At 43.5% G+C, this 27574-nt stretch overlaps 1 protein-coding gene across 4 annotated transcripts in view; it reads left to right on the top strand.

Annotated features, from left to right (window-relative positions):
• The window catches only part of ANO9 (anoctamin 9), a 62370-nt gene that overhangs the window by 18511 nt on the left and 16285 nt on the right, over positions 1–27574 (top strand). For 3 of the 4 annotated variants that reach the window (XM_077321253.1, XM_077321254.1, XM_077321256.1), the window contains 11 exons: positions 8147–8206; positions 11566–11679; positions 13884–14032; positions 15314–15363; positions 17370–17428; positions 18790–18863; positions 19640–19774; positions 21961–22057; positions 22411–22471; positions 25902–25984; positions 27021–27125. In XM_077321253.1, the coding sequence (XP_077177368.1) occupies positions 8147–8206; positions 11566–11679; positions 13884–14032; positions 15314–15363; positions 17370–17428; positions 18790–18863; positions 19640–19774; positions 21961–22057; positions 22411–22471; positions 25902–25984; positions 27021–27125 (987 nt within the window). Of the gene's footprint in view, positions 1–8146; positions 8207–9455; positions 9547–11565; positions 11680–13883; positions 14033–15313; positions 15364–17369; positions 17429–18789; positions 18864–19639; positions 19775–21960; positions 22058–22410; positions 22472–25901; positions 25985–27020; positions 27126–27574 lie in introns of those variants that run through there. The other variant, XM_077321255.1, reaches the window with a different exon arrangement.

The raw sequence follows: 27574 nt of genomic DNA, 5'->3' as shown, positions 1-27574 counted from the left end.
CCCCCCCCCCCCGAATTTTATGCCCCTGGGCAAGTCTGCCTTCCTTAAAAGTTGATATTTTAAATTGGGAGTCTGGTAGTACAATTCATGATCTTTTTCCAGTGTTTTTGATACTGAAACAAGCTGAGTATAGCAGCTTTCATGTGCATAGTTTAAAGTCTGTTTTGTGTCCATATCCCTTAATTTGAGTGACTTGACCAACACTGAGTTTAATTAGGGCAATTAATTAAACAAATTAATACTTGTGAAATTGATGGGCATCCTGACCCTGTAGATGTGTACTCAGGAGCAAATCCCTAAACTGAGTGGTGCTTATTGCCAAATCAGTGGGCACAAGTCTTCAGCTAGAAAGTACTACAATCATATTTAAATTGTTCATTAGCCATATAAAAAACAAATCGGGACACCAAACTAAATGCTGTTTAATTGGATGACCACTAATTTTGGTCAGGCAGTCAGAGTCAGATGGGAATGCATACAAACATTGTTAACACTCACTGCAAATGAAGTTTCTCAAGAGTTTCATGCCTCTCCCAGCTAGGGTGGTGGCCACAGTGTTCAGTGGGAAGGAGGAGGAGGAGGAGGGAGGCATTGTTTACCATAATATATACACATGAGAAAGATTTTCTCACTCTGATAGACAGATATAAAGAGAGTTGCAAAACAGTTTCTGCTCATATTTTCATCAACAGCTGTAGTGTTTACCATGTAAGTATTTGCACACAAGCCTCCTCCTTTTGAGGAAAAATATAACAACCATTCTGAACCTGATCAAGAAAGAGGTGAATTGTGGGAATATCATAGGTAAAGGAGCTCTTTCAAGTGGGAGCATAGGCTCAGTAACCTTTGGGACTGTAGTTCTGTGAGAAGAGTGAGGGATCTTCAATACCCTAATCAAACTATGTTTCCTAGAAATTTTTCCTTGGTGGGCGGGGAAGGGAAGTCATGAGACTTAAAATGTATAAAACCAACATCTGTTTGAAATAGTGGTATATGCTTCGGGCTTCTTACAAATTAATTATATTGTGTAATGATCTATATATAAGGGAACGCTTGATGAAATGGTTTGTAGAATATCTCTGTGATTAAACCATGTTTTTATTTCTATTGTTTAAACACTCATTCTCTCTTTCTGGTTCCATCCAAACCCTTTAAGGTCCCAGCTTGCAATCATACTGTATAGCCAATTACTGGTTTTATTTGGTCATAACTGCATATAATAATAATAATAATGATAACAATGATGATGATGATGATGATGATGATGATGATAATAATAATAATAATAATAATAATAATAATAATAATAATAATAATAATAATAATAATATACCACCCTTCTGTGTTGCTCAGGGCAGGTAACAATATTTAAAATATACAGAGTTAAAAAAAATCTAAAACTTTACAATTTTCCTAATGTCCCCCCAGTTAAAATATCCCAGACAGGGTTTTTTGTAAGGAGCCAGTTGCCCAGCTCACTTCCTCTTCCAGTGGTGAGGCCAGCTTTTATTGGTGCATTTTATTTTAGGTTTTAGGTTCCACCATAAGCCTGCTAGAAGAGCCCTGTGTGATTGATTTAGGTCCCACAGGGCCCTGATCTCTCTCAGGAATGTATTCCACCAGGCTGGGGACAGCAATGCAAAGGCCGTGACCCTGGCTGAGGCCAACTTCACCTCTCTCATTCTTCTCAGCCACAATACATGCTAGATAGAGCTTGTGCCTTGGATGTAGACTACTTTGTCTAAATTTAGTTGTAAGCATTTGTATGCTGATTTTTTTCCACAACAGGGACTCAAAGTACCTGGCAATCCTGACTTTCCCATGGAAGTATGCTTGATAATCTTGGGCCAGTCACATCTGCTCAGGCCAACTTGACTCATAAGGTTGTTGTGAGGATAAAATGAAGGAAAGGAGAATGATGTAATCTGCTTTGGGTCCCTATTGAAGAGAAAGGTGAAATATAAACAAAATAACTGAATTCATTAATTAAGTGTATATAATACCAAATATACAGTGCCAATCAATAGGAGAAAAGTATAGGTACATACTCTGAATTTTCAGCTGAGCAAACCACACAGCCTAGTCTGCATTTGTGTCTTGTATAGCACAAGATGCAATAGTACCTGATGCTTAGTGCTGGCTAAGGGCAGCAGCTCACGCTACTAGTAGAGGTACAGCTGTAATCACCATGTTGGCATATTGGAAGCCCTAATTATAAGGGGAAACAAAGTATTGCTTAAACGGAAGTATGGCTCAGTCCTGCCATTATATTCCCTAAACATTTTCCAGATAATCTAAGAGAATGAAAGGAAGCAACTTTAACACTAGTACGAGTCAAAAATGAGAAACAAAAAACAAAAAAGCTGAGAGGCTGGACTAGAGACACTACCCAAGACTAAAACCCAATAAAAATATTTTAGTGACAATAAACTGAAGACAAAGAAGCTGATAAAGGAACAAGCTAACCAACCACCCCCATATTCTCCCACACAATAAAACATGAGCAATTATGGAAAAGACAGAGTTCACTTACAGGAGGAGACTTAGATGGTAGACCCAGATAAAGAGGTGAGGTAGTAAAATATTGTCATTAAGATGGTGAGCCAGTAGGATCCTTCAGTCCACTGCCTTTGCAGAGAGAAGATAGAAAACTCAACTGTTGCATCAGAAGACAGTGATCTGGCCACCATAAGGGCTAAACCTGCAACCCACTAACTAGATTAATGGATTAATTCTCTACAGTATCCCCTTTTTCATGTGTCAGAGACAGTCCTGTGGCTATCATGGTGGTCATGAAGTCCTGAGCTTGACTTGACAGATGGCCTTGGCATGTATATTAAAAAGCCCAAGGATAGTTATCACTAAGTCAGAGACCATCTCTGTCATATCAGTCAGGGGCCCTGATCAGGAAGAAATGTAGGATATATATAAAAAATAAATAACCATGTTGGCAAACTACGTGAACAGAAACCCTGCAAATTTGCTGATCTTTCTGTCCCAGCACAAGATATATACAATCAAGACAAGATTGGCTTCTGACTGCACCAGCTGTGTGCTGATAGATAGGGATGTGCATGAACTGGCTCACAGACTAAAGTTTGTCGTGAATTTTAGCTGGTCCATGATTCGCAAAGTGATGTTCATGGAATGGTGCACAGCACGAACATTCCCTGAACTTTAGTTATGGTGGTTTGTGAATGGATACATTTTCAGACAGGCTGTCTCTGCTCAATTAAACTGTTTACAAAACTCCAAGTCAACAGGGGGGGGTGGAATTCTGCAGCCTGGGAAACACCAATAGGAGCCCTCCAAAACTGAGCAGCCACTGCTGGCTGCTATTAAAATACTTCCCAGTCTGCTCTATGGCATCTGGAAGATATATGTTAGCCCAGCCCAGCTCCACATCCTTTTGTTTGTTAGTTGTTCACAGAGAGACATAGAATTTGTTAAAAGCTAACCAGCAGAGCACATTCAGCACCTTCTGATTGTGAATTCCTCTCTTCCTTGCTGAAGTTTGGGTGTTAGGTAGACTCATGGCCATGCAAGAGAGGTTGGGCCAGATGACAGCTTTGCATGACCAGTACTCAGGGGATTGGCATTGGCAGTCACAGGGGACTTGGTGAGATTCTTTCTCACCATCACCACTGCCAAATCCTCTGCTCTTGGCACCCCTGCCGCTGCTAACCTCCCAGTTCACTACTAACAACCAGAAGTGGTTGGGCTCTTTGAGACAGAAGTGCTAGGCTACCTCTGCCCCTCCTCCCCAGACTCCTCCATCCACTGTTCCCTCTGGCCACATCTGTTGGCCTGCAGCCTTAGTCTTTGCACAGCTCAAACTTCTGTTATAAGAGCTCTGCTTTCAGAAGAGCAATGCTGCCTTTTATCTGGAGGTCACAATCTATACAGACCGGCTTGTGTTCCCTATTATTGCAGAGAGGATGCAACCTGGTGGTGGTGCCCACCTCCAACCTCTCTGCCAAGGCCTTCACCCATGAGAGAACAGCTGGGCACACAGAATGCCACTGTTGGTGTCCTGAAAGGGCTTGAGAACTCATACCATTTGGAAGTGGGTCACCCAGTCATTAGAGCTGATGCTGAGCACCTATGGCCCATGCAGGATGAAGCATGTGCAACAGGCAAACAATGCCCTTGAGGCACACATACTTCACCTTGGCCAGAGTGTTGGTACTGGTGTCCATGAGCATGAAACCACAGACAATATTGCTGCCATTCACCCCTCCTTCAGGCTTTTCTGATCCACATAGTGGCAATGTTTTGCACGATGTGGTCTACATCCACCCCTACATCCCTACACAACTACATCCACACACCCCTACACAACTACATCCACACATGGAGCAAAATCACTTTGCAGAGCAATGGCAGGACTATTTCCTACTGCTCATTTTCCACTTCTCCCTACTGAGAGATAGTGGGTCTCTACTTCCTCCTGCTGGCCACCACTCTTTCCTCCAGCGGCAACATAGTTGGGTGCCCCCTTTGCAGATCCCTGCAGAAGACAGAGGAGGACAATTGGAGGGGGGGTTGCATCCCTTTTGACATTGGTGTGGCACATGTGGCACTCCAACAATACACCACTTGGGAGGGTGTGGAAATGTTTCCATACTGCGGCACAAGGATTAGAGAAGGTAGGAGGTACAGCTGCTGTCTAGCGCTGAGCTGGGATGGCCATGGAGGGGTATACTCAAGGCGGGAGCAGCAACAGGAATTTGGAATGTGAAAGGGGAGGATGCTTCCCCTCATCACTATTATCAGAGTCCTGCACTTCAGAGCATGTTAGCAACAGCTGATGTATAGGCAGTGCTAGCAACTAAAAATAAAAGCTGATCATTCAGTGAAACTGCTAAACCTATCATACAATGGTCTTGTCAATTTAACTATATTTCAGTGCCTTTAAAAAAATGCAGCCATGGTATCGATATCACCATGTGCAAAAAGTAAAGGAGGAGGATGGTGTGAGGCCATAGATGACAACACTAATGATAATAGCACCCTCCTTTGAAAATTGTGATTATTTAAGGCACACACAGAATAGGATTGCCAGGTCCCTCCTGGCCACCAACAGGGGTGGCCGGGTGGGCAGTGGGTGGTGGTGGAATAGGAATGGGAAACTCTGAGGATTTGGGAGTGAAGCCTGGGGAGGGCAAGGGCCTCAGTGGGGTGCAATGCCATAGAGCCCACCGCCAAAGGCAGGGAGGACGTTATATAAATATGAATGAATAAATAAATAAATTCTTTTTCTCCAGAGTCTGTTAATAAGATGTAATTCCAGGGGATCCCCAGCTCTCACCTGGAGGCTGGCATCCCTGATACAGAAGAAAATAAACTGACTCCACAACTGTAAAAATGCAGAGGGGAGGTAGAGGAACCACTTCCAATGTTTGTAGATTGACACCCAAGAAAGACAGGTGTCGGTCAAACATGTGGAAAACCCCCATATTAAGTGAACAGCACAAACAGAAAATACTATTCAGGACTAGAGTTGTAAAACTGACAGTTATTTATATGGTCCCTGATTAGGATGGGCTTTTATAGGACATTGTTGATAATCTTATGATACTCACAATATGGTAACTACATGTATATTTTCTGCTATGCTTGGTTAATCTGTAACATAGTCTGTGACTCCGAACCTAATTTATCTCATATTCTGAAAACACACAAAAAAACTTTGTGTGTGTGTGTGTGTGGGGGGGGGGTTTCTTTCCTCTTTGTTGTGGAAATGTGGCTTTCACTTCATATCTCCTCAGTAAAAGGAGCTACAGACTTATTGTGAAAAAAGAAAAAGCTGCAAGTTCAGAGAACCCAATATATGTTCTATTACAAGATTCAGTTGTTCAATTCAATAAAACAGAAAAGCCCCTTACTGTCTGTGCAGGAAAATCTGGGCCTTCTCATTTGCATGGCAGCCATGTAGTTTTTGGAGACTTTTATACAAGTTATTAGTACTGAGTTCACTGCTGTTAGGAAATGGGTTTTTCCCCCCTGCTTCTTCACAGCATTGTGGTACATGCGTGCATTTTCTGGGGATAGCCTGGTTTGTCTCCCATCTTTCTGAAACCTGCAGTGCTCCAAGGTTTTGGTGAAGACTACAATAAAGCCCACATGGCAGCCATTTTCTCTGAACTTGTATCTACTTTATTGATTTCCTCCCTCCACTGTTTTTTTTTAAAAAAAGGTTTCATCTAGTTATATCAATATGACATTAGAACCGTAAATGGGTCAGGTTTTGTGAATTCCCAGCTTCCATTTTTAGTTTCCTGTTTTAAATTTCTTTTCGGCCCTGTCCCCTGCCTAGTGGAATGAGCTCTCGGAAGAGCCGAGGGCCCTGATGGAACTCCTTCAGTTCTGCAGGGCCTGCAAGACAGAGCTCTTCCACCAGGCGTTTGGTTGAGGCCAGGCTATGGAAGATCTGGCCCCTCCTACAGTGCTCTCTACTAGCCTGTCTTCCTGGGTACATATAGCAGCATTAGTAGCTTGGTGTGGAGGGGTTTGGGGGGTAGTAGGGGAAGGTGGAAGGGTCTTTTAAATATTATGTTTTTGATTTTCACTGCTTTTACTGTTTTAAGTTATGTTGTAAGATGCCATGGGCTAGCTGGTCTAAGGCTGATTCTGCACTTATTTTGTTTTTTCCATTGTGGATCCTGCTGAATTCAGATAGATTTGAACTCTGGTCTTCCCCGCCGCCGCCCCCCCTATTGAAACAGCAAGTGTTCTGCACTTGATTGTGGAAGCTCAGAACGGGAAGGAGTACCAGCAGGAGTCTCTTTCTTTTCTTGAATGGGGTGGGTGTGGGTGGGAGAGGATTGGAGACAGCAGAGGAGAGGGAAATAACAAGAGGCAAATCTCTGCTGAGAGAAGTTAGTGCTTCTGGAGCGCAGTCACTTTAAGGGAAGCCTTGCAACCTGGAACCAGGACTTCTTTGAATTGACACCCTGGCCAATCAGGGAAGATTGCTTTGCTCCGAGGCACAGAGCAGCGAGTTAATTAAAAAACAAAAAAACAAAAATCTGCACATTTACTCATGGCAGGATATCGCGGGGGAAATGTAGGATCACCACAAATCAATCATGCATGTTGCAGAGGGAAAATTTAAAGCGACCAAAATTGAAATCGAATTCAGTGTAGACTTCAGGGATTTAGTTGATCTGGGAGTTGGTAAAAAGCCCCATGCAGACTACACCCAGGAGCGGAGGCATAGAAATCAAACAAATAAATAAATATCCATTGTACCTGAGAAAGTGTGCGTGCACACAAAAGTTCATACCTTGAATAAGACTTCATTAAAGATGCCACTGTTCTGCTGCTTCAGACCAAGATGGCTACCCACCTGAACATATTTCTTTTGTCTCTGTTGTGCAAACAGTTTTTTTAATTAAAAGCATGAGGAGTAGACCTATCACACACAGAGCAATCCCTTTTAAAAACTACCTTCAGTTTGTTAAAAAAAAACAACACTGCTCCAAAACAATTCAGTTGCAAACTGGGAGGCATTTTAAAATTTAACCTGGTAGAATGAGCCCAGAGCAGCTGCAGGCCCTCTTTCTGCTTTCTGGAGGGCCTGCAAAACAGAGCTCTTCCTCCAGGTTTATGGCTGGGGTCAGTGCTAGAGCTAATTGTATGGGTCCCCTCTTCCTGTTGGTGTCTGAATATTTTGCAGTTGAACATCTGTTTCCTCCCATGCTGCCTTCATAAGGTATTGTCTTAGGAGACAATAGTTTTGCTATATGTTGAAGTTATTTTTGTATGTAGATATTGGGGGTTTAATGGGATTTTATTGTATTATTGTATGGATTTTTTGTGTAACCTGCTGCGAGCCAGTTCTGAGAGCGGCGGGCTAGAAATCTAATAAATAAATAATCAATTAATTAATTCAATTTTTCCTGCAGAAGTTTAGGTGGTGAAACATTCTATTTTGGAGAGAAAATGATGGAGAAAGATTCACCTGCCTAGTAGTAGCTGACAGCAATTTAAGATTCAGAAGCAGGCTCTGCAAAAGAAGTTAGCAATTCTGTTTGGAAACTCTGTTTTAACAGATTTCATATGTGCAAGAACGGTTTGCTGTTGTAGAAGAAAGGTCACATTTTAAATCTCTCTCTGCCTCCATTTCTTTCTTTCTCTTTAGAATAACATTGCATTGAAACCTATGCGAGACCATCCAGAATACACTGAGGCTCTGATTCCCGTAAGTTACATCCATCCTAGAATGGAGTTCTTTAATACCCAGGGAAAGACTGTTGTGATCTAAAACAGCGGTCCCCAACCTTCTTGTAGTCGGGGACCGCCTCCGAGGGTGGGAGAGAGCCGGCGGCCCGGCCATAGCAACTGCACGTAAATGTGCACGTGCAGTTGCTGTACATGCGCGTTTTCGCCACTAGGTGGCGCTAACGCGCATGCACAGAACAGCGTTTTTGCCAGCAGGGGGTGCAAACATGCATGCACGCGGCTCTGCACGTGCGCGTTTGCGGCGCTGGTGTGCCAGCGGCCGCGCCTGCCTCTTCCCCCTTCTTGCTGCGGGGGGGGGGGGAAGGCAGGCGCGGCCCCTGGTGGCCTGGTACCATGGCCTTAGCGGCCCGGTACCGGGCCGCAGACCGGGAGTTGAAGACCCCTGATCTAAAATGACAATAAAATGGAAAGCCAGAGTGAGGGTTCCAACTCAGCTTTATCCTAAACCAAGGATTCCCAACCAGGGGTCCGTGGACCACTGAGGGTCTTTGGGAGTTCTGAAGGGGATCCACGAGAGCTCTGAAGTGGTGTGGTATGGGTTGTCTTCTCAGCTCCTGCTCTTCTTCTGGCCTACATGAGGCATTGCCACCATAGTAGCAGTAAAGGTGGGGGAAGGAAGTAAAAGGAGGGCTAAGGGTGTGGGTAGTGATATAGGTTCTGGAGGTGTGGAGGCAGGCGAGGCCCACTGACATTACACCTGGGCCTCCTTGAAGTCTGAAAAGTCCTTGAAGAACTGAAAAAGTTCTTACACCTGTAATGGATTCCTACTCAAAGAACAGACTCTTTGGCATCCTATCCCACTTGAGCTCCCTCCTCACCCCAAACTTTGCCCTCCACACACACCACTCCTACACCACCAGGGATTTCCCAAGAAGGAGTTGACAATTCTACAAGCACACTTGCAGATCTGGCCAAATGAAGAGGCAGAATCTTGAGGGGTAGAATGGGTTATACTAACTTTGGCTACTGGTGGCAATCACATTGATTAAACCTCTTTTGCTTAATAAAAAATAAAATAATTTTGCATTTTGAAAACGAATACAGAAATAAGCAGCCCAAAGCAGAACTTTTTTCCTGGCTATTTTTCCTTTGTTTGCTTTGTTTACTTCCAGGAAGGTTAATTTTTACACATAGACCTGTATGTCACACCCCTGCCTGCAGCCTGAAGTGGTACTGTCGGTTCCACCACCACATTCTGTTGCTTTGTCTGTTAGGCTCCAGCTGGTGGTGGTCACCTTCCTTCAAGCTGAGGCAGCAATCTAGGCAGCTATGAGACTTGTAGGAAACTGGAAGCAAAAAGTAGGTGTTGGATCAGTTAATATATCATTGATGATTAATATATCATCTTCAACCATGGACACACTTGCTAGCAAAGAAACACCCACCTATTTAATATAAATCATTTCTATATCAATTAATTTAGAATTACGATGTCAGTTTTGTAAAATGTTAATATTATTCATTACACATACCTGTTTTTCTCTAAAGTTAAGATGATTCCAAGTCAATCTGTCATTCAGCTACTGACCAAGTTGTCCTGTTTAGCTTTAGCAATCTATTCCATCTTCCCTCACCCCACAGCCTCTATGGTTTATAACCAGGGTTTCCAAACCACTGGAAATTTGAGGGTGGAGCCTGGAGAGAGCAAAGTTTGGGGAGTGGAACTTGAGCAAAGTGTAATACCCGAGAGTCTACTCTCCAAAGCAGCCATTCTGTCTGGGGGAATGGCACTCAGTCATCTGGAGATTAGTTGTAATGTTGGAGGATCTCAAGGGCCCACCTGGAGGTTGCTAACACTATTTATAATGGGGATGGTGAACCCCAAGGGACCTGCTCTTATTAGAGCAGAATAATGAATTATCCTTTTGGTGATCTCCTGTACTGAAGTCAGGTGAAGTTAGTAAGAAGCAGGAACCAGAAATCAATTCATATCTTCTCAGCCCCATTAAAACAAAGGCATAGATGCAAAACTACCCACACGTTTATAGAATAGAATCAGAAACTGAGTTCTGAAAAGTAATCAGATAAATGAGGTGGCTAGTTCTCTTGGCATAATAAAACTTCTGTGCCTTTGAAAGCTGAAAAACCACAGAATCATAAGTAGAGCTGCCCTTACCACTGCATACTCATTGTTGCTGTTGTTAGTTGTAAAGTCGTGCCCGACCCATCGCGACCCCATGGACAATGACCCTCCAGGCCTTCCTGTCCTCTACCATTCCTTGAAGTCCATTTAAGCTTGCACCTGCTTCAGTGTCTCCATCCAGCCACCTCATTCTCTGTCATCCCCTTCTTCTTTTGCCCTCAATCGCTCCCAGCATTAGGCTCTTCTCCAGGGAATCCTTCCTTCTCATGAGGTGGAAGAGTTTCATCTTCAGGATCTGGCCTTCTAAGGAGCAGTCAAGGCTGATCTCCTCTAGGACTGACCAGTTTGTTTGCCTTGCAGTCCATATGTTGGTCCATTAGTTGTATGTTGTGCAACTTGCAGCAAGGCAATAAACAGGCTAGAGTTGGCAACCACACCGCAGAGCAGCTAGATACATGCTGGTCTGGGCAAGTATTGAGCAAGAGTCGGTTGTTAGCACTACACTAAGTGGGCTTCATACCTTTGCACAAGAGGCTCTTCCTATCCTTCTCCCTTTCCCCTTGGAGGTTTCCTTATGGGGGAGAGCTACACTGGAGCACTCTGGACTGGTCTACAATTCTCCTATCCAGTAAGAGAAAAAGCATCATAGTGTGTGTACATTAAATATATAGACTTGCCACAACTCAAAGTCAAGGATGGGTATGGTGGTGGCAAACAAAGGTTTGGTACTGCATAGAAGTACTCACGGATTTACAAAAATGTCCCTTGTGCTAGAAGTTTTGCTCAAGGGAAAATGTAAGAAAATGACTGCTTTAGCCGCTTGCAGTAAGTCAGATTTAGTGTATCCCCACATGCATTTCTGTTTGTACAAGGTTTTATGCAACCAATTTCTAGGCACTTATATACAGAGAGGAAAGTGCTAAGTGTTGCAAGATTTTGCTCAATCAGAAATGCTCTGAGCCTGTTTAAGCTTCTCATTGCTAGATTCAAACCATTCCACGAATATTGTGTGCAGCCCTGTCATCGACACAATGGGGAGTTACAGCTTTTGTTCATGAGTAAAATGTACGACACAGAATGACTGCAATGTGAGTCTGAGACAGGCGAGCTGCCTTTTACATTTCACTGGCCAAGCATACTAAAGAAGGAAATCAGTATGCTAGAAAGGGAAAGAATCTTTAAAACCATATATGCAAAGGACAATTTTGATTCAGTGGGTTGTTTCCTTTGGTCAGATGCCGAACAAATGGGATTTTGTCCTAGTATGTGACTATCACCAATCCCTCAGTCAAAACAGAAAGAAAGAAGAGTTTTTGGACGAACTGCGTAAAAAAGGATTCATTATCAAGGTGAGATGTGTATTTCTCTGAATTTTTTTTCTTTCTTGAACATACTTACATCCCACCCCTGTGCACAGGCTTACAATAATGCCTTAAAATCACTAAAACAGCAGCTGTATTGGTAGCACTTTATAACTGGCACATGTTCTTGGCTATAGCAGCTACAGCTTTCTGGTGGTTGGGTCATGGAACAACCCCCTCATAGAGATTCAACTCATACCTACGCTTTTAAATGTTAGGTGTTGTTTGTATTGTGCTTTTGGTCTGCTGCTGGCAGAAGCGGCTTTATGGTCTTTTTAATTCATTGATGAATTTGCTTTCTGTATATTTAGATTGCTATTCTTTGCATTATTTTGTTTTTTAAAATGTTTAGGAACAGCCTGAACTGGAATTTTCTGGTTTGTGCCCATCCTCTGTCTAGTTCCTGTGCTGTTTAACATCTACATGAAAGTGCCGAGTCATGTCATCCAGGGATATGACTGAAGGGTTATCAGTATACTGATGACATTCAGTTCTACTCCATTTCATTAAACTTTGATGATCTTGTGAATGTTGCGAACAGGTATCTGGAGGTGGCAATCGTCTCCAGACCTGCCTGGTATTACTGGCTTCTATTCTGTATAGTTACATTCTTTTAAAAAGTCCAGGTCCACAGGTTGGGAATGTTTTCAGATCCAGTCTTATCTTTGTATCCTTAACAATGCAATGGCATCCAACTACACCTGTTGTTGAAAAGGAATCTCCTTGGGGTTTCCATGCTCTGGTTCCTTCAAGGTTAGATGGCTCTACTTCAGCTGCAGCAGAGTTAACATCGCAGTTATGTTATCATGTACTGCAAGACTTCCATTGGCTCCCATTTTGCTTGTGGACTTGATCCACAAAGGACTTCCATTTTGGGTTTCCTTCACAATTTGAAGTAGAGTGGGTCCTTTATACATGACTCTCTTCTGCCTGTCAATCAATCCGGGCAACCAATCCCCTTTTGCCAGGTTTTTTTTTTAATTCATAAATCACTGTTTACACACCTATGCATCTAATCTTAGATGCATAGTGCTTTTTGAATGCCCTTTTATGGAATCACGAGTCTTAATTCTTAATACTTTTAAAATTAATCTCATTCCTGATGGGGGGGGGAGAGAAAACTTTAGAGAGGCATGCTTTGTGTTACAACTTTGAATAAAAACTCCTTTATTTCTAGCATCGCCTGCATGGTTGTTGGCCTATTCGTTGCTCCAGATTGTTGGCCATCTTAAAAAAGAAATTCCCTACCCAGCTGAAGTTGAGGTGCCAAGCAGGATGCACTGCTTGGCTGACAGGGGACCTGGCCACCTCTTCCCACCCACGCCCTCCCACTCCGAGCTGGCAGCCTGCAGCTGGGCCACTGCCTCCCCTCTGCCAGCAGCACCAGCAGGATGCGCAGCCAGCCTAGGGGAGCCTCCATACACTACCCAGGTAGCAGGGACTCCCTGTAGGCACTGTGAGCAACTTTCCGGAGAAGAAGATGCCGCTCTCACACAAGCAGTGGCTGATGGCTACCAGGAGCCTTCAGGAGCAGCCGTGGCAGGGTTGCACTCTCCCCAGCTTGGCCAGCAGGACACCTAGCTTCCTAGGTCCCCCCCATGCCCACTTGTCCTGAGCACACACACTGCTTCGCCTCTGCCAGCAGTGCCGGCAGGGTGAGCCGCCAGCCCAGGGGAGCCTCCCACCAGCTGGACTCCCAGTGGGCACAAAGAGCTCTCCCCGGCTTGGCTGGCAGGGCACCTGGCCCCTCTGCCCCACCCACGCATGCCCACCCCGAGCATGCAGCCTGCAGCCAGGCCACCACCTCCCCTCTGCCAGCAGCGCCCTTCTTCAGCACCAGGAGCCAGTGCCCAGAGCTGGCGCTCCTGGTTGTTAGCTATTTTTTAAAAAACATTCCCGTGGAAGAGGGAGGTGGGTGCAAGAGCGGGATGAGTCAGGCGCCTTTAGTGCGTTTGAGCCTCCATACCTTCCCTCTGCTGGTTGCCCGCTGTTTTTCCCCCCCTAGCTAGCTCTACATAGGTTGGTGAATCCATCTTTTGGGATTCACCAACTAGCACTTTAAAATGGAGGATGTAGCCGGCCAGTTACTGCTCAGATACTACATGTTGGTGACGTCATGTGGAGGGGCTGGAATATAATGACTACATAAGGTAAGCCCCCTTTATTTTATTCTGATTCTTTCTCATTCTCAGACAATCAAGGACAAAAAACAATTTCATGGGATCCGTGCCCCAAGTGCAGTTATCCGAAAATATAACTGGCTTTTTGGTAATCCTCACTATGAATTGGAGAGTCTGATTATACAGCCAGAAGAGCAACAAGAGGAAATGACTTGTACAAGGTAAAAACATTTTAAAACCCCAACTCTTTAATGTTTTAAGGGCTGGTCTACATTTGTCACTCATTATGCAGAGGCCATTCTTGACTGGCCTGTATGGCAGATGATATTATTTCATTTACTGTTGCAATGGAGTAACTTGCTTACTCCATAGATGGGCCAATTTTCTCCAGACCATTGCAAGTGTTAGAGAAAAAAGGGGGCTTGCAGTACCAGTGTTAGAGATAAAAAGGTTTGCACTGGTGCTCAGAATGCTGCCTCAACTGAATGGTATTCTGCTCTGTAGCCTGAACTCTTGTGGTTGGTGTGGGCCAAGAATCTATAGGGATATCATCTTTTTACCAGGTAAAAACCTATCCATCAGTCTTGCGAGCTCTTCATTGGTGTGATGAGACAGACTTGGAGATCTTTTGGCATACTCTCTGTTTCATCAATAAAATAACTTACATTTGCTCTGATTTGGATTGCACATTCCTGAAGTTTCCATTTATCTTTTTTATGGATACTTTCAGACTTGCACAGTTTGCACACATGGACAAAGGGCAGCCACAGCTTGTGTCTTCAGCCCTCAGTTACTATGGCTACTTAAATCTACAAGGAAGGGTTGAATCAGGAATTTAGTTAATCAGTTCTTCATTGCAAGGCGAAGGGGTTCCAAAATTTTAAGGGAGGCAGTTATTACATTATTTTAAAAACCCATCTGTCCCCACCTTGTGTCAAACATTTCTTTCCTGGACAAGGTGCTCAAGAGAGCACTGACAGTGTAGCTCCAGAGTGTTCTGGGTGAAGCTGATTGGCTAGACCTTTTCCAGTCTGGCTTCGAGACTGATTATAAGACTGAAACAGCCTTGGTTGCCCTGTTCAGTGACCTCTGCTGGAAGAGAGCTTCCTCTGTTGGTGCTTTGGAACCTAGTTTCTGATGCCATTAACTATGGTGTATTCCTGGGCTGATTCTGTGGGGTGGATCTGTGGGCTTGTCCTAGCTGAATGATAGGTTTTGATATAAATGTATGTCCACATTTCCCTTCTTCTCAGGCTTACTAGTTGTATATCTGGGAGAGAATCTTTTTTCTTTCCTTCTACAACATTATGTGTTGCATGGACAGAGGCTGTATGTACATCTTCAAAGGCTATGTACCAGACTGGGAATCTTTTCCTGGGATGCACAGTGAAAGGTGCACTTGTTAATTCTGGTCTCTGGAAAAGGTGGTGGAAAACTGAATTGTAGGCTTTTTCCAGATTTCACTTTTCCATTGCCAACTTTTAATTCTTGTGTATTTTTAGGATACGTATTGTCAACTTTATCCTACACACCACAAAGATATCATCAAAACGTATGGAATGATTCTCTTTCTTTGTTGTTTGTATAATACTATCAGTGTATCTTTCACTTCCAGCTGGTTTGTGCCATTGTGAGACTTGAGAAGCCAGGTTCTAATTTCTATTTGGGGTCAAACTATGTAATATGGTAAAGATCTGTGACCAGAAATTACTATCAATGGGGTGATTCTAGATTTATTAAAATACGCTTCCAAGCCAGCTACAAAACTCACACCATTTACAAAACCATAATCCAGCAAATCATGGTAGTGTACAAATGTCCAACAATAAAAACGCTTGAAGTCAAACATTTATAATGCTTTAAATATTTGACTTCAAGTGTTTTTATTGTTGGACATTTGTACACTACCATGTACTATGAAAACATGTCAAGATTACCTAAGGCAAATTTCCAATAGCAGCCTATCAATAGGGTATAACTGGTTCCACCTAAATGGGAATCATAGTGTGGGGAGGGTACTGATTCTTCCTCCTGTGCCCTTTTCTTGTTTTAAATACATTAGGATGTTATTTGTTCCCATAGGTGCAGCCAGCTGCACCCTGATTGTCCCTGCTCCTACAGCTCCCGCCCTCCCTCACCAAGTCCTCACCCCTTGCCTCACAGACGTGCTTGGCTGTTAGAACCAGGCACATCTGTGACTCTGCTGCTCCACTTGCAGGGCCCCAGGTTAGAGGCCCGGCCGTTGGGGGGGGGGGAGACAGGGAGCCCTTCCTACAGGCCTGGAAAGCACACCCGGGGCCTTGCTTTGAGGCTATTCACCAAAATAAAAGGTTTACATGAACTAGCCTGCATATCAGCCTTATAGAGAAGAATCCAGATTCTCAGTGTTTAATATGTTAATTTAACTTAGTGTTTTTCCTGAGGCTGATGTGTTGGCAGAAATGAGATTTTAACAGACATTCTGTCTTTAACTCAGTTATTAATTTAACTTTAACTCAGTTATTAATGCTTTAACTCAGTTATTAATTTTTAAGCATCTTTGCAGAGAAGTGGGACTGATTGATTTCATTGACACTTACTCCGATGTAAGTGTACCTAGGAAAACAGCCTTAGAACCAAATTCCAGTAAATGTAATCATAGTTTTGAGAAAGAAGGATCTTAGGCCCAAACTATGAAAGACATTGCTCCATAAGTTGGATTATTATTATTATTTCAATTTATTACAGATGTTCAGGCTACATAGATCAGTTCTCTTGCAGGAAATGTTAGCTTTGGAGGACAGACTCTGTGATTTACTAGAGAGTCTAGTAGAAACACAAGTCCTAGAGTCAAATCACATCCCTACTGAGATGCCTTCTCATCCCAAACATTGCCTTTCCCAGACAACACCCCCAAACCTCAAGGAATTTCCTAAGCTGTAGTTGTCTACCCTAGAAACTTTCAATATGTATTGTCAGCCTTTCATCTGAATTAGCAGTGGACTGGGAATTGAAAATGGCCCTGGCCTTGAATCAAGCCAAGCTGAGCAGCATCTGTGGAGCTATAAGCCAGTGCTGTGTTTGGCAAACAATGACCACTGGTTCACCCTTTGCATTCTCTTCCAAACTGGCATTTGTGCAGGAGGAAAGAGTTTGTGACTTGATACCAACTGTCATCACAGATGAAGGGTCTGAGCCAAGCAGTCCCTAGGCTGAGGGCAGAGTTTTCTTGCTCCTGGCCACCAAGGGCAGCACCCACTGAGAACATTCCAAGTACATTAAATGGCCAGTACTCCTCTACTCTGAATAAAGTGCCATGTGAAACTGAAAAGACATGTGGTTCCCCATTCTAGCAAAATGGTGATAGTGTATCGGGATAACACATGCTGCCATTATACATGGTTGCATACCCTCAAATGTAATGTCTAAAAAGGGATCCTGAGAGGCATAGCTTTTACTACTTCAAGTTAGAGTAGCCAAGAAGACTTAAATATCTAGTTTTTGTTCTCTGAGAGTCACAGTGTATATTGTCTTACATTAGGCTTTTTGTCTTTATTCACCCACCCCTTCTAATATTAGAGAAATTACAGGATTTGATGAAGGAAAATGTCTTCGAAACTGCATTTCCACTCCATGAGGTGAGAGAATCTGACATCTTGGTAGTTTTTTTGTGTCTTGGGGAACAAACATATAGAACAAAAGAGGTAAAACGGATCAATTTAAAAGTGTTCAAATGCAGTATGAACATGCAATGTACACATTTCCTTGAATACCCAGACTGATGAGGAAGAGTTTTCTATATGGCACATCCCATGGGCAGCTGTTCCCCATGAATGTGCAGCCAGGTAATTGTCAGTCTCATTAATATTTGAAAACTCACAAGAGAATTAGGCTGAGCTTCATTTTATCCTGACGTAGAAGACGTGACCCATTTCAAGGTTCAGCTTCTTTCATGTTCATCTGATCTTTGTGATCTTAACTCTCAGTGGCAAAAGCCTATGTTCAAATCCTGCACAAGCTACACAGTCTACCTGGCAGACTTCATACAATCTAAGTGTCCCTGGTGTGTGGGAGGGGAATCCCCCCTCCCCCGGATATATTTGCAGAACTTCTAGTTGTGAATATAGCTATAAGCTTTCAGAGGAAAGCTGACAAAAGGAGGTTGAGAGGGGACATGATAGCCCTCTTTAAGTATTTGAAAGGTTGTCAGGATGCTGTTCCCATTGGCTGCAGAGGAAAGGACACGCAGTAATGGGTTTAAACTACAACGATATAGGCTAGATATCAGGAAAAAAAATTCACAGTCAGAGTAGTTCAGCAGTGGAATAGGCAGCCTAAGGAGGTGGTGAGCTCTCCCTCACTGGCAGTCTTCAAGCAAAGGTTGGATACACACTTCTCTTGGATGCTTTAGGATGCTTAAGGCTTATCCTGCGTTGAGCAGGGGGTTGGACTAGATGGCCTGTATGGCCCCTTCCAACTCTATGGTTCTATGATTCTATTATTCTAAATGAGGCACTAGGAAGGTTGTTTTTTTTAATAGCTATATTTCAGCTGCTGAAGTCCCAGCTTGGATTGTGACTCCAAGGAGAGAGGAGAGGAAATTTTATCTTTCTACTCCTGCACAGTTCCATTGGTCAAAACTCCCCTCCCCCCCCAAAAAAGATGGGTGATATCCTTTTTTTTCTTTCTAAGGTTGAATGTTTGCAGGGATTCAGTGTTTGAAACCACATCTCACAATTTGTGATGTGATTGTAGTCATGCAGTCAACTATTGTCCCTGTCAGTAATTGAACTAACAACATAAGGATACTGGGTGGCTGAAACATTAGATGGGCGAGAGTCTGTACTAGATGTATGTGAAAATACATTTGAGATCGTGGGGCAAGGTTACTGAACAAGAAGTAGATGTTTGTTCGATATACTTGGTGGTCTGACCTAGAGAAATGGCCTATGGAGTGTGTCAAGAATCTTAAGATATGTAATCATGTTGTTATATCCAGAAAGAAAAACTGGACACATTCCTGAAGATAAACTGGAGAACTGTCCATTGTAAACATCTTATTGAAGAACTCAGGTAAGGGGCCAGTTGATCCAAGGAACTCATAGTGAAGTTCTCTTGAATTGTACACTACTGTGGGAAGGTTTTTATCACTTTCATTGAATTCATATTCATGAATTTAAATTTAGTTGGGTATAAAGGATATCTTCTGTATGCTTTGATTATTTTTCTTGTTCTGGGTGGAACCCATAATTACAGGCTTACAAAATACAGTATGATTGAGGAAAGTTGCTCACAGCAGCAGGTGCATCTCAACATTTATTTAATATCACTCACCTCATCAAGTCACTAGTAATCTGTATCAGTTAGGAATTAATTTGTTCTTCAGCATTTCACAAATATGTTATGAAGCCTGAATCCTGGTTCATCTGTAACTGGTGTAAACCAGAACAATCCATAAAGGTAGCCAGTAAATCTGGCTATTGCAGCAAAACAAAACAGAAGTTCAGTGGCACCTTAAAGACAAACAGCATTTAGTACAGCACGAGCTTTCTTGAGTCAGAGCTTACTTCTTCCGATCAAGTGGAAAGGTTCTCGTGCTGTTAGATTTTAAGATGCCACTGAATGTTAGTTTTGTAAGCTAGAGTGATCCTTTGTTTGAGTGATTAGGAGTTGCCCAGCTGGATCAAACAAAAGATCCATCCAGGCTATTATATTGCTTTGAAACCTGGCATATCAGGAGGCCTGGTGAAACATCATTACACAGTTTAGTTTCCAACTCTATAGCTGAAGTGTTGGGATCAGTTTCAAGGCTGATCTGTGTAGGATAAACTTCTGTCTTTGCCTTTCAGGATGTATTTTGGAGAGAAAGTTGCTCTGTATTTTGCCTGGCTACGCTGGTACACTTATGTCTTACTCATAGCTGCAGTGCCAGGCATTATTCTTGTCATATATGGATTCATGAACTTCAATTCCAGTCAAGTTAGGTGAGTAAACCCAAAAAGATAATCGATCATGTTTTCTTTAGGTGCCCTTTTTATATCTCTGTCAACCAAAAGTTTATCAATCCTGTTTTGGAGGAGTCTATTTTTGATTCAGAAGCAGCCTGACTGAGGCCATTTTTCTCTTGGATTAATCCTCAACTCACCAAGACAGCTGCAAAATTCTGTGCAATAGCAATTAAAATAAATATAAAAAGTTAATGATATAAAACAAAGCCAAGTGTTATTATAAATTTTATTAAATTTTCATTAATTATCTTTAACCACTCCCACAGAGCAGAATAAATAAAAGAGTGAGCCCTAAGGGGGAGGAGAAAGGGCGGGCTCGGTCTGGGATAAAAACTCGGAGGGCCCAATCAGGAGCCGCTTTGCCCAATCAGGAGCCGAGGGCCCAATCAGGAGCCGAGTGTCACTCCAGGACCAAGTGTCCAATGGGGAGCCCCGCATAGCCCAGCTCCCCATTGGCTGCTTGGCCCAGCCTCGCCTTGCCCGGCCGGGGACTCACCGCCCACAAGGCTTCCCGTCGCCCAGCCACACACACACATACACACAACCCCCCTGGCTGCCCCCCCCCCATTGCGCCGCTTCTACTTCCCCGTGCCCAGACACACACACACACTCACCAGCCAAACCCCCCTGGCTGCCCCCATCCGCGATTGCCCCGCCACCGCTTCCCCGCCCCCACAGAGACACACACACACATACACACAAAACCTGGCCGTCTTCCCCATCGTCCCGCCGCCGCTTCCCTGCCCCCACAGACATGCACACACACACACAGCCATCTACCCACCGCGCTCTCCCACCCCTTCCCCTACCCCACGCATCCATGCACACACTCCTCTCTACCCCCCTCTTTCCTCGCCACCTCCCCCTCCCAATTCGCCCCCCACCCTTCACACACACCCCTGCCCTTTCACCTACCTCTCTGCCTGCCTTCCTTTCTTCCTGACTTTCGGACTCCCTGTATTTCTCCATCTCCTTCCTGTCTCTCTGTCTCTCCCTCTCACTTGCTTCCTATCTTTCTCCTTTACTTCCTTTCTTTCTCCCTTCTATTCATCCTTTCAACCACCCCTTGCCCTTCTTTCTCCCTCCCATACCTCCTTTCCTCTTCTTCCTTCTTTGCCTACAGTCTGCCTTCCCATTCTCTAGTGCCCGCTGTTTTTCTTCTACAGCGGGCTTAATTTCTAGTTTTTCTCTAATCAGGTAATTCATGTTTCTTTTTCTCTTAGTTGTTTTATACAATTTTCTTTCCTAATCTGTTTAAAGGTTTTGTCTTATTTATTCTCTTTCTCTCTGTTTACTAGTGGTTATTGGATTACAATACTTGATTACTTGAAATTATTAGTAGTCTTAATTATAGCTTAGTAAACAAATGTTATTGTATTTGTATAAAAGCTGAATCAGAATCTGATCTTTGATTATGAAAACTAGTGAGTGTTGTGCAAGTCACCAGTGTATTCAGACCTGCATGAGTACTTACCAGTCTGTATGCCATAACCCTCAAGATAGCCCTTTCTTGGCTTCTTCTGCATGGAATCCTTCTAATGTTTCTGTGAATGACTTGCAACATGGGAGGTTCTGCTTGTAATATTGTGGCAAAATTGTTCTGCAAAACAAATATCTGATGGCATTCCCTGCCAAAACTGGCGACCTGTGACCTGAAGGTCTGCTGACTCATCCCACAACAAAATGCAGACTGGCAATTGTAATAAGGATGCCACTTTCTTGATTACTGGGTCAAGTCATGTTGCTGTATATATGACTTGGCCTAATATCCAAGAATGAACCATGACATTATGACTGCCAGTCTACATTGGTGTTTGTTTGTTTGTTTTGGGGGGACAAGTTCAACAGACCTTCAGGAACAACACAGGAGAGCAAAAAAAAAATTGGGGGGGTCTGCACTGGGAGGAGGGGATTACAGAAGTCACTGCCACTTCTTTCCATAACTGAAGTGTCGTTCAGCCTTTGGAAGGGGATGGTTGGATATATGCCAGTATCTGCTTATGACTGTGAGTACCTTGGGCCAGATGGGCCTCCTGTAGGCTCCGCTTTGCTTTGCTTGTGTGGGACTATGTTGAGCTGGTTGAATGGGACTAGTAGTGAGGCAAAGGATTGTTCAGGGCTTGCATAACAATTGGAGCATTTTGCTGTTCTTCCTTCACTAGCAAAGAGATTTGTGCAGCCAACACAACTATCATGTGTCCACTCTGTGATCAGAAGTGCCCATTTTGGCCACTGTCAGACACTTGCACTTATGCCAAGGTAAGAGTACCGTACATGAACCGAATACAATTATGATTCCAACACAATCCACTCTGAGGGAAACAAAATATTCACTTCTGCATACAATTACAGTGTAGAAATTAAAATTAATTGTTATCAATTTAAGCAAATGCAGCAGAGGCGTCATGTCCTCCGCCAGTGCAGGGAATTTCTGCTTTATTGTCTTTTTATTACCCCCTTCATCATGTTCTGAGTTTCAGTGGAAAGCTGTTGGCAAAACTCTCTCAAGTGACCTTACTTGTGTGTGACCTCTTTTTTGCTTTTAGAGATCCTTCTGCAACTGTGGGACAATGCAGCTAACTTGCTTTTTTTCTTCTTTCCTTCCCAATTAGGTCACCCATTTGTTTGACAATGAAGGAACAGTACTCTTCGCAGTATTCATGGCTCTTTGGGGTAAATTTATACACAGGTTATTCTATAGTCTGTTTTCACTATGATAAGATATTCCTATCCAGGGAGTTTTTTTCCCCTCCCCCTGGAATCTCTTATTTCCTTTGCAAAATGTAAAGAATCTGATAGGCAAACTTGAAATGTGTGTTGATTGAAAAATCTCTGGACCTCTCTCTCCACATCAGAGAATGATGCATGCTTACAAGCATGAAATTGGTATGTGTAAGAATGGGAGCAGAAAGGACAGGTGAGATTAAATTTGAAGATGCTGGGTGGAAAATCAATTAGCTAGATGATAAAGATTTTTATACCCTGTATCTGTTAGTCTCATAGCACGGATGAACTCTTCTTGAAGACGGCTTAGTAGTTTATAGGAGGTTAAAAATGCAGCACTCTGCAGCTCCCCCTGCTTCTTCCATCCACACATACACTCAGTACCTTTATTGGCATAACACTAGGTTGAGAAAGGAGAACACTAAAATAAATAATCATAATATACCAGTAGTTTTTAAATTTAAGAACAGTAGATTTAAAAAATCAGCCATAAGAAAAGTGACGCTAACATCCTTATTACTCAATAGAAATTTACAGTTCAAGTCTTTCTAATGAGGCCACCATTTGGATAGAAGGGGCATGATATGCCCTGTGTACAAAGGGCAGTCAAGTAAAATATGTTGAATAGTGTTGGGAACAATGAGTTCACAAAGTCTGTTTTTGAAAGGGATGTTAGCAAATCTCCTTTGTTACACATTTGATGGAAAGGCATTAAGCCATGCAAGCATAAATAAAAGGGGGTTCAACAAAGTGTAGAATTAAGCCAGCATTACCCCATGCCGCACTTGGAGACCACGAACACGAGGAGAACAAATAGCTGGAACGGTTGGATGGATTTAAAAAAAAATCTTGATCAAGCTGCCTTTGTTGAATAACATTTATTATGGAAGTCTGGTCAGTAGTCAAAAGCCAATTTATTTGAGCATGGTCAGGATGGTTGAGAACCATTTGAACTTAAAGGTGTCCTTCAGTAAAAAGGGCAATAGATTGTCTGAACTGATCCTTCTTCCATGCTATAAAATGGACTCACATATTTATTTTATTTTATTTATATTTATTCCTTAATTTATACTCTGCTGCTCACAACAGTGTCACCTTGCGGTAGCTTATAATAATAAAACACAATCACAAAATCCCCATAAAACCCCTTAAAACATTAAAATCCCTAAATTACAATTTAGCATTGTATGCAAAATGCAAAACACAAAATCGATAATATGCATAATATCCCGATGGCGGTGTAACTCTACTGACCTAGAAACCCAACTCAGCTGTTCCAACCTGGCCGATGCCATGGCCTCATGGGAGTCACACCCATATGAAATTGCCAGTTTGACGTATGGCAACATAGGGTGGGATCCGCTGATCTTGATCTCGGTCACCCCCCTCCCAGCCTCAACCATACGCCTGGCGTAAGAGCTCCATCTTGCAGGCCATGCAGACGCTGGTTAGTTCCGTCAGGGACCTTAGTTCTTCCAGGAGCTTGTTCCACCAGGTTGGGCCAGGGTTGAAAAGGCCCTGACCCTGGTCGAGGCCAGGCGGATGTCCCAGGGGCCCGGAACCATGAGCAAATTCATACCTGCAGAGCAAAGAGCCCTGTGAGGGGGGGGGTATAGGCAGATAAGCAGTCCCTCAGATAGGCAGGATCCAGGCTGTGTATAGCCTTAAAGGTCAAAACTAAGACCTTGAACTTGATCCGGGAGCAAACCAGTAACCAGTGCAGCTGCCGCAGCACTGGCTAGATGTCCTATTGAGGATCTTGCAGCTGCATTTTGCACCAGTTGCAATTTCTGGGTCAAAGCCAAGGGTAGGCCCATGTAGAGTGAGTTACAGAAGTCTGGTCTGGAAGTGACTGTTGCATGGATCACAGTGGCCAAGTGTTCTGAGGACAGGTAGGGTTCTAGTAGCTGCGTTCGGTGCAGATGGAAAAACGCTGTTTGGGCTACTCTTGTGGTCTGAGCCTCCATAGAAAGGGAGGCATCAAAGATCACCTCCAAATTCCTGGCAGCCAGTGCAAGTGTTAATTGCACACCGTCCAGGCATGGGAGGTGCACTACCTGATCCTGCCCCCTTCTGCCCAGCCACAGGACCTCTGGGTTGAGTTTCAGACGACTCTGCCTGAGCCATCCAGCCACCGCTTCCAAACTGGCAAATGTTTCCGGGGGAGAGTCCAGACGGCTGTTCATTAGGCAGTAGAGCTGCGTGTCATCCACATATTGGTGACAACCCAGCCCAAAGCCCCGGACCAGCTGGGCCAGAGGGTGCATATAGATGTTGAAAAGTGTGGGGGAGAGAATCACCCCCTGTGGTACTCCATATGGGAGCACCAAGGGGGTCGACAACTCCTCCCCCACAGCGACCCTCTGTGTCCGGTTCCAGAAAAAGGAGACCAGCCATTTCAGCGCAGTCCCTCTAATCCTGATGCCGGTGAGGCAGTGGACCAACAGCTCGTGGTTGACCACATTAAATGCAGCCAACAGATCTAAAAGTACCAGGATGGCCAACCGCCCTAGCCCAGCTGGCGCTGTGTATCATCCATTAGGGCAACCAGCACAGTCTCTACCCCATGACCAGGATGGAAGCCGACTGGTATGGATCTAGGGCTGAAGTTTTCTCCAAAAATGCCAGGAGTTGGTCCACCTCAGCCCGCTCCACCGCCTTTAGTGTAGTTGGGTGTAGGATCTCTAAAAGAGATCAAATTTTCAGGTCAGTATGGAGGCCAGGAACTGTTGATCTTATTTCCTGGCCTCAACCACAGACGTGGCAGAACTGTTTTATGTTGCAGGTCCTCAGGAACAGTTTAAGGTCTTGGTAGCCCTGATCTGCTCATGAAGTGTGTTCCATCAGGCTGAGTCCAGAGCTGAAAAAGCCCTGGTCCTGGTTGAGGCCAGTTTTACTTTTTTGTGGCTGGGGACCCTAAGCAGATTTAGACTACCAGATCTTAAAGCTCTGTGGGGAACATACAGAGAGAAGCAGTCCCATAGATACAGGGGTTCCAAATTGTTTAGGGCTCTGAATGTAAAGATCAAGAGTGTGAACCTGATTCAGACCCCAATTTGAAACCAGTGTAGTTTGGAGAGCAGAGGTGTAATTTGTAATGTCCACGGTGTTTTGTAAGGGCCTGAACTGCTGCATTCTGGACCAGAATTTCCAGAGCAGCTTTAACAGTAGCCCTGCATAGATCAAGTTCCAGAAGTCTAATTTGGAGGTTACCATTGTATGGATTACAGTGGCTAGGTTGGGCTCTGAGAGATAGAAGGTGAGCTGCCGTGGTGAAATGTCAGGTGAGTGACATAGGCAAGGAGGTGTCCAGGATCACGCCCAAACTCCCCACCAAAGCAGAAAGTGTTAACCCCTTTGTTGGGTCTTTATATTACAGCCACAGTATATTTGGAACTATGGAAGAGGCAGAGAGCCAAAGTGATTAGTGAATGGAACCTATATTCGTGGGATGAAGAGGAGGTAAGAATAACTCACCTGATGATGTTTTGTTTTCTCTTTGATAACTATACCATTGGTCTAATTGCAAAAAAAAACACAGTTACACTGGTCCTGATCCTGCTGTCAGTGTGCTCGTGCTGCCATGCTGTTTGGCACTACAGAAATAGGAGCGAAGGGACTTTCACTGTTAATTTCATCTTATCCTAGTCAAGTTGCTACTTGACAATGTTGATAGTGGCTTCAGGAACTCTCTGTTTCAGACCTGCATTGAGTCAGATATCTGTAATAGAGCTGTTCAATACATTATCCTTGGAGGAAAATATGGACTTGAGAGATACCCTCTGTACCAAGTTGCCATGCAAGGCAGTGTATGGAAGGAATGCCATCTGGAGACCTGGGACTGTCTATAACATGGCTCTCCAATGAAGTCTGATGCTGTCCATGGCTCTCTGCCTTTATCATGCTTGTCCCCTTGCTCCAGGAAAGAGCAGGCTTTTGTATTCTCTCTGTGCTTAACAAAACAGTATTTCTTGACTGATAAGGCCATTAACTTAGTGGCAAAGCACAATCTTTGCCTTTGGAAGGTCCCAGAATCTGCCCTTGCCAACCTCAGAAAGCAGCTAGGAAAGACGTCTGCCTGAGATCCTGGAGATCCTACTAGTCAGAGTAGTTGATACTGAGCCAGGTGGATTCAGCTTCATAGACATTGACATTGCTTTTTATAAAGGAAATTTTCCAGGGTATGCTGTTTCCATCTGGTTGCAGAACTGACTTGTTTGTGTGTGTGTCTCAGTTCTGTAAGAACAAATATCCAAGTGTTCAGCATGTTTTTCTTTTGGGAGGGGAACCAAGCAATAGGCAATAGGTGTTAAGTACAGTATGGTACAGATAGTTTCCCTTCCAGGTCAGGATCCACAGGCAAATCATAATGGGAGTTAGCATTCTGTTGATGGAGCTTATTGCTCCATTTATTTGTTTGTTTGTTTGTTCTCTGAGGCTCATTTAGTCCATAAGGATCCATTAATATGACTTCTATATTTCTACTCTCTGTGTTCAGGATGATGTGGCCTTGGCACTCATTAGTAATCCAAACTGTGATATCCAGAAGCACCAACACTCTTACGTCCACAATACCATTGTGCTCATCTTATTTACACTTATGGTATGTGATTCCCCTCCCTTTCCTTCTGGTACACATTTAAACCTCCTGGGATTGAGTCAGAAAAGCCATTTGCAAGAGAGAACAGATTCAATAGAATATCATATTTGCTTGTTCTTTGTCTTTCACAAGAATTGGCAAAAAAGACTTTGATAGATACCTCCAAAATGAGTCAGTTAAACAAAAAAAATGAATGTGCCATTGAAGAGGGGCAATTAACAGTATTTCTCTCTATATTGAAAGCCTCAGAAATTCATTTTAGAACCATTGCTAATTGTTGCCATCTGCACAAATATTGTTCTGCCGGGAAATGACCACAGGCTGGAATAGAGTACACATTAAACCTACTATTTGTGTTCGATGAACATCTGAACAGTACCAAGTGAAATGATTGAATAGTCCTTCTGTTTCTCCAGGAGATTCTGAAAACCTGTAGTTTTATAAGGAGGGTT

The sequence above is a fragment of the Paroedura picta genome, chromosome 2, assembly GCF_049243985.1.
Source record: "Paroedura picta isolate Pp20150507F chromosome 2, Ppicta_v3.0, whole genome shotgun sequence".
Classification (NCBI taxonomy): Eukaryota; Metazoa; Chordata; class Lepidosauria; order Squamata; family Gekkonidae; genus Paroedura; species Paroedura picta.
Note: the sequence above shows the minus strand (reverse complement) of the source record. Positions and strands in the feature narration are given on the sequence as shown.